This window comes from Ooceraea biroi, chromosome 13 (genome assembly GCF_003672135.1).
Source record: "Ooceraea biroi isolate clonal line C1 chromosome 13, Obir_v5.4, whole genome shotgun sequence".
Lineage (NCBI taxonomy): Eukaryota > Metazoa > Arthropoda > Insecta > Hymenoptera > Formicidae > Ooceraea > Ooceraea biroi.
In genome coordinates, this window is record NC_039518.1 from 9,303,733 (window position 1) to 9,316,654 (window position 12,922).

At 33.2% G+C, this 12,922-nt stretch overlaps 2 protein-coding genes across 2 annotated transcripts in view; one reads left to right on the plus strand and one right to left on the minus strand.

The window, feature by feature from the left end:
* Nucleotides 1-5,788, plus strand: part of LOC105286335 (5'-3' exoribonuclease 2 homolog) — a 40,130-nt gene extending 34,342 nt beyond the window's left edge. Inside the window, exon 16 of the mRNA XM_026974745.1 lies at nt 5,462-5,788. Coding sequence (XP_026830546.1) covers nt 5,462-5,622 — 161 coding nt within the window. The 3' untranslated portion in view covers nt 5,623-5,788. The remainder of the gene's footprint in view (nt 1-5,461) is intronic.
* Nucleotides 1,096-12,922, minus strand: part of LOC105286333 (homeobox protein Nkx-2.4) — a 28,869-nt gene continuing 17,042 nt past the window's right edge. Inside the window, exons 3-4 of the mRNA XM_011351219.3 lie at nt 10,019-10,105; nt 1,096-4,627 (exon numbers count right to left, since the gene is read on the minus strand). Of these exons, the coding sequence (XP_011349521.2) occupies nt 4,280-4,627; nt 10,019-10,105 (435 nt within the window). The 3' untranslated portion in view covers nt 1,096-4,279. The remainder of the gene's footprint in view (nt 4,628-10,018; nt 10,106-12,922) is intronic.

Here is a 12,922-nt window from a genome sequence, read left to right on the forward strand (position 1 = left end):
TATATATGTATGCATATTTTCAATATTCCATTGTTTCTATATTCTTAAAATTAAATCTAAGTTCTGAAAATTTCTGCCTAAAACTACATTTTATACTTAGTTTATGATTATTTGCAAAGTATGATAATAATAATAAAAATTTTATGTTCCTTGATTGATCTTAAGAATGTGTATAATATACAGTTTGTATTAAGAATGTGTATATTGTATTATATCAGAATTATATTATATGAGAATGACGATTTGTATTTTAATTGTTTAGAAAATGGATAGCATTTTATACTGAAATGTATTGCATATTCTATATCTCTAGTATAAATGGATAGCATTTTATACTGAAATGTGTATTGCATATTCTATATCTCTAGTATAAAATATTACTTTATCCCTTTTTATATTCTTCTTTTTATATGCTTCTTACCTTTTTACTTATATCCCATATTTGTATTTAATATTCTCTCTTTAAAAGGGTTAATTAAAAGAGTTAAGAATCAAATATAGTTAAAATAGTTAAAAATTATATACTATCTAAATTAAGTCATTCAGCATATAGGGATCACACGTTAATTCCCCATAGATAAGTACTTATTACTTATCTATGGGGAATTATTACTTACTACTTAGTAAGTAATAAGTATAATAATAATAACAAATGAAGCAAACTGCGCGTTCTCTCTGTCTCTTATAGTATTGCATGTGTAGATATTATGTATTAAGCATGTAAATTACTTCAATCTCTTTTCTTAGAAAATTTAGATTTTTGTTTATACAAAATGTAATACAACTTCAATTTTCAAAATAATCTCTATTATTTTCTATGACTATGTGCCACTATTTTAAAACCGCAATAGTATAAAAAAATTTAATTTGAAATAGTTATTAGGAACGCGCATAAAAATTTAATTTATCAAATTTATCAAATAAATTTACATGAAAGAAATTTAAATTGAAATTTACATATCTAAAAGAAAAGAATGTATATGCAATATTTTTCAAGTGTTTCATTTCTCTCTATAGCAATTTTGCGTAGATGGAAAACGCGAAAATAAGGACTTTAAATAGATGTTTTAAACGACGTCATAAAGATAATAAATAACTATATTATCAATGTAGTTTTATTTATGTCTGTAACTTAGTCTTGTAACAACTTTTCTACTTTCAGAGAGAGAAGGTAATACTGATCAAAAAATTTTATTTCTTTCTAAATTACGTATAGTGCTTGATCTCGGAAGACGCAGTTTATACTTATTATGTCTATAATTAATAAATTGTTTTTTACCAGGATTTGTCACTTATAGTCTTTTACACATCTAAATATCCCTGGTATCTCTCTTAATTATATTTACAGAAAAACAAGAATCATTAATACACTTACGTGAGAGAATAAAGCTATATGAAACAAAATGTAACATGTTGATTGCTAAGAGTCTATGATTATGTTGGAAATAATTACATTAGTTTTATATGATTTACTATAATAACATGAAATTGATAATTTAATTTAAATTTTCGTTATATTCATATAATGATACAAAAAATTGATAAAATATTTTTATCGATACGTAAAATTCAATAAAATCATATTTCAAAAGACATTTATGAATATAGGACTAGAATTTCTTCGGAATATACTAGTGCGTACATTTTGTTGGCATAATTTGATTTAGAGAGACATTGAGAAATCACTGTTTAAAGATAGAAAAATTCTTCAGCTTTTCTTGATATAGCACAAATTAAAATTAAAAAAGATAGATTATTTGATTGAACCATTTCGATCATTAAGTATCCCAATTTTTTAAATATAATTACATTTTTACATGTGCAGAAATACATTATTTTATATATACAGAAAACTTATAAATTTTTTAAGAAGCATTAATCTAATTAATTACGCTTTTATATTAAAAAAATAATTTTTCGAGAAAGTTTCATGTAACGAATTCGAAGCAATAACTGAAACGTTTTTATCAATGTATTGTTTTTATCGAGTCTTATCTTGAGTATATATATACATTTCTGATAAATTCAATATTTTTTAATTGGTATAAGACTTCTACATAATCAATAAAACTGTCTCATTATATGTAGATAAAATAATGTTGAAGTATATTTTTTTTTGAATGCGGTTTACTCAACGTTACACATGCTTCAAAACATTTTCTTTTCTTCTTTTTAAGAAGAAACCGGGCAGAAAGTGTTTAGAATCATTTGAAATGTCAATTGGAACGCAGTCTTTGTCTATAACGATAACGTAATGTAAAAAATGTTCTATGTAAATGTAGGGCGCACAGGAGTTTGTCGAATATTTGACAAACGAACGCATCATTGTCTGGAAAGCACTTTCCGAGCGACATTGTCGCTCGTGAATCTGTCTCGGATATCGTGTTCAGCTGAAATCGAGTCACAATCACCGCGATGCAGTGTACTGTTTCGTAATTCGAATCAACGGGTTTCAATTCATCAAGTGGATACGGGCCACGATAATTCGCGAGCGAACAATCCATTTCACCATTCCATTGTAGCCCCCGGCGTATTTTGTTTTCGATGTCGCTGCATTCTACAATGTTCATCTCGCACGGCGAACGAATCTCAGCAAATCGTCAAATGAATTTGAACATATCCGATTCCAATCCGCGAAGTTTATAATTTATTTTTGATGTTGACCGCTGTTTCGTAATTCGAATCAACGAGTTTCAATTCATCAAGTGGATACGGGCCACGATAATTCGCGAGCGAACAATCCATTTCACCATTCCATTGTAGCCCCCGGCGTATTTTGTTTTCGATGTCGCTGCATTCTACAATGTTCATCTCGCACGGCGAACGAATCTCAGCAAATCGTCAAATGAATTTGAACATATCCGATTCCAATCCGCGAAGTTTATAATTTATTTTTGATGTTGACCGCTGTTTCGTAATTCGAATCAACGGGTTTCAATTCATCAAGTGGATACGGGCCACGATAATTCGCGAGCGAACAATCCATTTCACCATTCCTGTTTCAGTGTATTTGATTTCAAGTGTTAAATAAATATATTCCATGTGAATTAAAAACTTTCAATTCCTTATACATTTTCTCAAATTTAAATAATCAGGGTTCTCACAGAAGGAAAATCCATTCATTTATCTGATAATGCCATTGTTAACGTTGACAGCGCTGGCATTAGTTGTTACTGCGCGTGCGATGAGAGAAAAGTAGGCGTCGACCACGAAAATCGCCTCAAACGTTCAATTACTTTCACTGAACTAAATTAATAAAAGAAATGATGAAATAGTTTTTTATTAAACTAATTCATAATTTCTGTTTTTTATTAATTCTCTAAAAATATTTATAAGCTACTTATATCATGTGCATAACTTTTTTATGTTTACATTGTAGAATTGCTTGTGATTTAATTTGATAAATTTAATTAAATCTGTCTGTTTATAGCTGCGATTTTTATATTTACTTTTAATTTTCCGGTAAATGCATCAACTCAAATAAAGTCAGCCATTAAAAAATCCAATGAGTTTGATAAATGTTGACAAAGTCATGACTTCGAATATTGTTAAAGCGGTGGTTGGTTTTAGCCACCGCTCACTGTTTATAAAAATTTATTAATAAATATTTAGTTAAATCTTTACTCTTAGTGAATCCAGTTCTGATTATATTGACTCTTAATGTATACGAGAGCATACGACAATCACTATAATAATGTACGATTATCCCGATTCGAATATTTGTATTGTGTCATTATGGTGGCCCATTTTCAACCAGTGAACGTATTCTGTGACCATAGATAGTGGTTAAAACCAAATTATCACATTAATAGTATCTATAATCAATGAGCATATACCCATTAAATGTAGATTGTTGTAACATCATACCCCTAGCCGGCTAGCGTGTTACCAGTGACTATAGATGTGTACCCAATGACGAGTTATATCCTCTTGGTAACTGTAAGCACAGCTTACGAAGTTAGCTCTTCAGGGATGGCAGCGGTCGTTTGCGTAATTATTCGATTTTACGAATTTACAGTGTCACGTAGTGGTATTCCAACCCGCATCAAAGCTGCCCCTTATAAGTTTACGGGAATGAGACTTAGGTTCATCCTGTGATCGTTTTCATGCTACACGTGATTTCACGATCAGTGGTCCTTCGTCTCCTCCTTCTCCCTCCTCTTCCTTAAGGACTATCATCGGGTACGGCGTACCAAGCAGTTGGATCCGCGGCGAGGGCCCATGGGCCTGCGACGGAGGGATTGGCGTAGGTCGCAGCTCCCGCCGCGGATGGCGCGCACTACCAAGCTCGGCCCTGTAATGGTAAATACGCGCCGCACTGTGGCTGCTGTTGCTGCTGCATACCCTGCTGCGCGCTGGCCCGTGTATAAGAGCAATGTTGCAGACTCTGGCTCGAACTCATCACGTGGCTGACGCCAGCAACAACCGAATGATGGGACACTGAAGAGGTAGCCGCGTGATGGGTACCATGAGGACTCGAGGCGGCCGTCATATGCGGTGCTGGACTCGCCAAGGCCGCACTGGGTCCGCCACGACTACCTTCATTTCCACCACCCGCGCCACTTCCGCATGGCTTACCGTCTTTCACCAATACCGGCACTGCCACTCGTCGCGGCGAACTTGCACTCTAAAATAGAAATTGTCATTCATTAATAATATAGCTCATTAAAAAACTATATTAAGTTTTCGAATTAAAAATATAGCTCTAAAGCGGATTTAAAAAATCCGTGTAATTTGAATAATTAATCTTATTGAAATATCTTGAAGAGAAACTCTATTACATTATGGAATTTTATAACTGTTATAATCTTATGAAAGCAGAATTTCTTATAAATATAGCAATAATAATGTTTTACAATAATTATTGCGTACATGGCTAGCAATCGTTTTTCATGGAATTATCGATACATTATCGAACATTTACCGAAGCTCCAAGGAGAGCATATTTTAAGCATGCTCTGGTACATACACATGTACCGTACATTTTCCCGACTCGATTGACACTGCAAGAACAAACGCGCAATACGTGGGTCGGCAAGGACTTCGGTTAAGCGCTCCTGTGTTCCGAACAAACAATGCGCAATGCGGTAGACTCACTAAGACACTTAACTCGCACAACATTTCGTGATCAGCATTTACAACTAGACGGAGTGCAGTACACATGACGGATTCTTGTTATGAATAAACAGTGCCGTATATTATGGACTTAATTTATGTTGTCTCACAACGTGAAATCTGTCCAAGTTAGGAAAAGCTAAAATGTTTTGTTCGTGTAAAACGATTTGATTTCAAGATCATTTCTATCATACATAATTACTAGAAAAAGTTAAAAGAAAAATTAAGAAAATATAGTTTTATCCCTCTAAATGAATAATTAATTATTTCATCTCAGTAACATAAGCTATAATGTCTAATTTCAGCAAAATTACATTTTCTATTCGCATAAAATCTGTGGATATAGTCTTGCAGACAGTCCTGTTCCGTACGTCAACTTGGATCTCACAAACCTCACACCATACCAAACAGAAGCTGGGACAAGCAGACCGAGTACCTGCCAGGACGACCACTCAGCTGTATCAACATTCAATACACGACATTCCTCTTCGATCTCTTCGCCAATGAGACTTTAATAATACGATCGTTCTGAAAAATAATGTGCCCTCTGCTTGCTCGACATTGTGATTTCTCGTTGGTAATTAGTTATATTATATATTATATCGTATTATCGCTCGCCAACAAGATTTATCGGATACGTTCGTTTGGATGGAAAAATTGCTGTGATGAATATAAAAAAAGAAGAAAAATAAAAATATAAGATAGCCAATAGAACATTGTGAAAAAGTTGATGCGGGCAATGAATTTTTGTCACGCGAATAGAATACTTTCATGCAAATTTGTGCAGTGCTGAGTGTCCGCGAGGTATACGACTGATTTGATTCAAGTGGTCACAGTATGAACTTATGCGCGCGTTGCCGTTCGCGAGAGCATAAGTGCGCAGGCATACCGTGCACTTCAAGCTGACAAAGTGACGATTACGCTAAATGCATGACGGTCCGTGCGCGCGTCACGCGTCATGCCACTTTAGCCACTTTAACGTGCGTTAAACGATTTCCGGCGAAAATGTCCATGTTGTTCGGAGTCGAGTAGTATGCCTTTACGAAGGCTCGATCCAGGTTGCATTGTGGACTCGGCTTTAGCTCGGTCAACTAGGATCGCAACACGTGCGCGAAATAATATGCGCGCGTCCTTCTCTTTCTTTAATTATCTTATGAAGTTTTTCGACTAATATTTTATTTGCAGTAAAAAATATAATGTCCGACTAACGACGGCTTATTTTCCGAAATTTCGAAACGTTTCTAGTGCCTAATGAAATTCCTAATATAATCTTAATTTTAATTTAGTTTAGTTATTGGTTTCTGGCATCACTGATATGAATGGAGAGCATGAGGCCTCAAGCGTGCGACGATTCGCGAGACCATTCATCCCTTCACCGCGTGCTGCAAAGCTACAAAGCACGTTTTCTGGCAGCGCTGCCTCACTGCGCCGTAACCAACCCTGTATATGTAATAACAAAATTACACAGATATATTCAATTTAGAGCAATAATAAATAAAACAGTGACTTTACGTATCAAAAATATGAAGTTTTAAAGAAATGTATTGGTTTCCAAGATGCGCGGCAGCTTTAGGTGAAAGAGATCGAGATTGGACAGCGAAAAGAGGGAGGGTAATAAAAACGTGTCCACGGAAGGACGACAAACTAACGAGTAAATTATAGGGCGGCCGGTGGCTCGACTGCCGAGCGGAAGAATCGCTTGCCCTCGCAGATCGGCTCGTCAGATAACTTTCAGCACCATTAATGTTGTATGGCTGTTGCGGAGCACTGCGATGGAACATTGAATCCATTGTACTTTAGCCTCTGATTCCGATAACGAAAGGATCCATCGTATTTGTCAATATGGGTGACAAGCATCGTGCGATTTTGTTCAAAAAAGTCAGTGATCCATTACATAATAGTAATAGCGAAGAAAAACTTTGATACTTTCAATTTAACATTAGGAAGCTTCACACAAAGAAAGCTAAAGTAGAAGTTTATGCTGTTATAATAAACTTTATCATTATTACAATAAGAATGGACAGTAAGAATCTTGTAAAAAATATCAATTTTAAAATATCGAGTTGGCCAATAATGTAACTCCGTTTTTGGCAGACAGCGCGATCACATCGTTATGTGCATTACTTGTACATGTACTTATTCATATCTAAACTAAACTTTTTTTGGAAAGATCTTTCTTGAAAAAATGTTTTAATAAAGAAAGTTTGCTCAGGTTTTGAGCAAATAAAATAAATTTTATGTTGTTATGTAAAGTCACTGTTATTTATTATTGCTCTTGAATCTATGTATAGTGATGTATATAGTATATAGTGATACTTGTTTTAAATAATAGCGAAATGATATAACGAAATTTTTCTCGCTATGTGGATCAAAGTATATATCTGTAAATAATTCATAAACACATAAAGCTTATCGATTGTGCTATTCGTTGATTCTAATAAAAAACAAATGAAAAAATTGTATATATATCATTTGAACGTATTTTTCGACGCACTCGTGCGGCTTCCGCGTTTCGCGCAAACTATATTTTCATCGAATTTCGATGGGCAGCGGTACATCCCTCGATGCGCGAAAGTGCGCAACGAAAATCCGCTTATGTCATCGCGCTACATCTAGCAAGGAACACACTTGTATTTCGCGAAAATATTCGTATAAAGCGATAATAAAGTGACAAGTTTCAGTTTAACTTTAAATGCACGGTATCGATGTACTTATATTCTTATATGGATTTGAATAAGAAAACACGATTTATATAATAATATTTGTATTTTTAATAACGTACACTTTTGATATATTATATCCTTTCAAAATTAGTGAAAATTTTAAAAAGCAATAAGTCGAGCTTGAGAAAGAATAAAATAGTAAGTTTATAATAATTAAAGAATCAGGTCGAAGAAGAAGAATATTGACGAAAAATGTATAAACTGCAAACCGCGTATTTATTTTATTATATCGAAATCAAGCGATTTGTTGACGCATATCCGTGATTTTCATGACGACGCATACGAGACATCCTAATGGATTCAATCGAATTTACATGCGTATCACAACGATCACGAATCCGACGTTTCTTTTGAATAATATTCTTCAAAAGGAGGAACAATTCGTAAACGGTTATATGTGCGCGTGTGTGCTAAAAGATGTAAGAGACAAGGCACGTATTGAAGTCATATAACAAAGGTATCTCAACAGAACACGTTTATTGCCACTAGAAATACTTATAATAACGCACATCGTGCTATTTCAGTCACGTTCAAAGTATCATTTTCAGAAACGGTAATAAGAATATATTAGATTATATAATAGAATTCCAATCAAGCAATTTAGAGTATACGTAATTTAGAAGACTGTAACCAACGTCACTTTCTTTCTTTAATGTAGAAAGATTAGGTCGTGTAAATTATTGGTAACAATATAATATAACGTATAATAACATATATAACAATATATCGATAATAAAACATATGTCTTATAACCTCGACATATGTTTTAAATGCGAAGCGATTAAACTTTATTAACGGAGCTGGAATTTCACGCACTCAGATAATGCTAATAATATCAGCATAGGTGCTTTTGTGAACAGAACTTTGACAATATTGAAATTATAGTACAAATTCGATTAATAATATAATTGAAGTCATTAATGTGATTAATCACATTAATAATTTCATGAAAAAATTGTATTTTTATAATCAGGATGTCCCAGGAAGAAAGGTTTTGGGAAGTGATGTGGCCATTTTAAGCAAAAACGTTCATGTTAACAGTAGAAATTTATAATTATAAATTATAAAAAATGTGTCATTTGTCAACAATAAATATTAGAAATGGTACATAGTATCTCTTTCTTCCTTTTATCAGTAATTTTGCAACTGTATATTTAAATAGTGCTATGTTGGAAGCCATTTCAAATAGGACACACATTTATATGACGTTTTTACTTAAAATGACCGATACCATTTCTAGAATATCGATTTTTCCTCGTGGAATACCTTGCATATAGGATATTACATTGCATACGTATAATTCCAAATTTAAAATAATCAAATTCTATTTCTACTTGTTTTGTTCTTCTAAATTTGATTTTCAGAAAATTGTTCGATTGCTCAAACAAAAGCTATAGCTACTCTTTTCTATTGTAATGGATAAATAAATTTGGAATTAACTAAAAAATTCTATTTGAAGGAAATGTTTTTTGTGAAAGATACTGCATCATATCATTTGCTAATAAGTTGCATTTTAAGATAGGTGAACATTCTTTTTATATCTGTATCACAATAGCTGCTGAATGTCATCAGCGTAGAAATTTGACTCTGTGAACGTGAAATTTTTTAGTTGTGCAACGGGTATTACGTGCTCAACGCGGACAATTTTATCGTTTTGTCGACGATGCTCCGCGCGATCCCTAAATCCCAAATGACATAACAAAATAAGCAAAATCGTTTCGAGCGATTTGTCGAGTGGTTCTCTCGAAGCGAAATGTGACGCAAGCGCAAGGATTTAATGCGGCTTCCGCAATATTTCTCATTTAAAGCCATTTCATTTTGGATTGATCGACGCTGTACAGCATTTTCGTCGAGGATGGATTATTGTTGTTTTAATATCGCTCGAATAATTTAGAGACGCAACGGTGATATCAAATGTAAATGCAATGAAAATAATATGTGCTTGATAATAGTTGATGACTAATTGAATTATCATAATTTTTTGCATGATTCTTCGTTTAGTCAAAACATTCTATTATATTGTATAATAACGTATGCATTATATATATAATAATTATATAAATATTGTTTAATAATGTCTCTCTTAAATATAACTAAATAATTATGGTACTACTCAAGGAAGATTTCACTTTTAAAGTAATATATGTTTTAATAATATGAAATGTATATATAATAATTACCTGATTTTGGGCATTTTGCTCGGCCATAGCTTTTTCCTTCGCTTGCCTCTTGCACTTATATCGGTGATTTTGAAACCATATTTTCACCTGCAAAGCATATATAAAATACACATTAAACATTTTTAATTTGGGGTAATCGATTTTTATTGTAGGAAAGTGTGATTTCCAAATGTGAATCTATCAATGCGTGTGCACGTATGCGACACACGCATGCGCATTACATATACGCACGCACGTACGAGATACAGAAAGAGAGGAATGGAGGGAGAGAGTGTGTGAGGGGGTAGAAAAGAAGAGAGAGAAAGCCACGAAATCTTGTTACATGTATCATGTATATGGATTTATAAGCATATCCTATACGTATATCATAGTATGACCCTTTTATAAATGACTTGTTTTGATCAATTTAAAGAACATCTTGTAATAAAAAATATTTAAAAAAGAGAAATAATTTTATGATAATACATTAATTACATTAATTGCTATATGTATATAAAATTGATGTCAATTATTTTTCAATTATTTGAAAGTATAAATTAGTGCAAAATATTGTCTTATGTTATTACGTGGTCTTATGTGTATATTTCTAAATTTATATCTATAATTATGTAAAAATGACAAATTAATTAATGAAATGTTTGAACTAAAAGTGAGTAACTATAATAATCCTTTTTGCAACTACATAATAGACAACTCAGACGTAATCAAGTCTTTGTGAGCTGCACGGATTATAACGCGTTTCCATCATAAGCAGATGTCGATTTCTTTCATTCCGTCCAGGCTGCTGCACGGTTTCCATGATCCCTTAGTTCAATTGCCGTAAAAGTGGTCTTGAATGATTTTAAGTGCACGCAACTGCTTCTGTTAAGATTCAAATACCGTGGTCTTTCTTCTCTCTTTCCCTATTTCAGATTTTAGATAAGAAAGAAAAGTTATTGGCAAATTTCTGTAATATCAGTTAAAATATGCAAAATGTTGCTTATTAACCGCGTTTCCTTTGAACAGCAGTCTCTTCGATTAATCTTGAATCGGTTTTTTCGTTGACAAAACTCGACGAATAAAACAGTAAGACAATCGTTTATTATTATTTTTCAATTTCTAATATTATCTTTATAATATTACCAAAATTTTTATAATTTAACCTATAATAATATGAAAATAATCAAATATAAAGTTTATATGTACATAATAGTATATTTCATTGATTATGATTATTTAAGTTTTTATGTATTTGTGAAGCTTCTAAAATCGGCTTCTAGATTTACGCTTCTTGAAATTGATTGATCATCAGAATTGTTCGTCAATAAGATGTAAAGCATGTCTTCTCGCGATAGCTGATCTTTATCTTGTCGAACTATAAAGCGCATATGTTGCAAGTACTCCGGTCGAGCGTAGAACGGGTGTTACACCGCAACGTTCGTTCTTGAAACCGTGTAACCCCTATTGTCAGAGTAGCGTGCGACGGGAATGCAACGAAAGCACTTTAAGGGGTTCTTCCAGTCGACCGTGTCTCGAGGACCCGCCACCGTCTGTTTAATTCTTTGAATATTAGTGGGATCGACCGCTCTCAAAAATTCCTTTTACTCCTCTCGGGTGTCGCCCTAAGAGTGATCGGAATACCAGTGGCTACCGGTAATGTAAAATCTCAAAAAAGATTCTTTACTTCTTTATCTCTAGATTTGTTTATCTTATTATACATATTGTTATATTAAATTTTAAAAAGTTTAAAAAGTAATATCATTTATTAATAAATTTGCTATGAAAATTACTACGTTTTCTCTAAAAATTTTGTCCTTCAAAAAATTATATGTATTTCAGAATTGAAGAACTAATCATCTTTTCTCTATTTTAAATTTCAATAATCTTATTTGAGCACGCACATATTAGAATAAACAGAAATATATACATCATAAATAAATTTGTAAAATAAGTTGCTTCATAATGCATAATCTGAACTTATATCATGTAAGTTGTATCAGAAATTCTCTTATAAGCTATATATTTACTTTTTCTAATTTTGTATACTATTATTTGTACACTATTATTAATATCTTCAAATATATGCCAAGAGCGAGATTTAGGAGAAATTACATCTGCATGCGCGATATGTTTTGCTTGTTCGACGTGATTCTTGCACATGGCTCATCATTAAAACCGATGCACACAAATTCGTCTTAATGAATATTACAGCGGAAATAATACTCGCAACCCTTCCAATTGTTCGTTGCATGAGTTTTTACGTATGCTTTGTGGTACGACTCGGGTACGTAGGGGTGAGAGACCTTATCCGAAAGCCACGAAGTGGTACTAGACTAGAGGGAAGTACTCTTTCATCGCTCCCGTTCGTTAATTCCTTTTCTACCGATAATCCACTCGAGGCTTGTCGAATTTTTGGCCGCATACGCTGCGCTCACGCTGACTTCGAGAGATCTACAAACAGCCATTATATCCGCGCGAGCTTAGGTAGAATGTACGACGTATAACGCGGATCTTTCAGATTATGCGGATTTTAATCTTTCACTATTAAAATTAATCTTTTCGCCCGATGTCCGACCTGCCATACAGAGAATTTAGAATTTTTAGGAACGACAAAAAGTGTCTTCACGCATAAACAAAACATTTAATTTTAATATAGAAGAAGTTTTATTCTTAATGAGAAAACGATCGCGTGTAAACTTTTTACTTAAAATTTTTAATCCATTATCTCGCGTGATTAAATTGGAAAACAAAGTTTTTTCAAAACAAGGTGTTTTTGCATAAATGTTTTTATACAAAACCAACAATTCTATAATTCAGTGACACACAGCGCATTGTCCCAGTTTATATCATCGATACGATTTACACGTATTGTGCTTTATTATACCTGGAGTCCTCTACTTGCGCGAGTAAATCCGGAGACTGCGT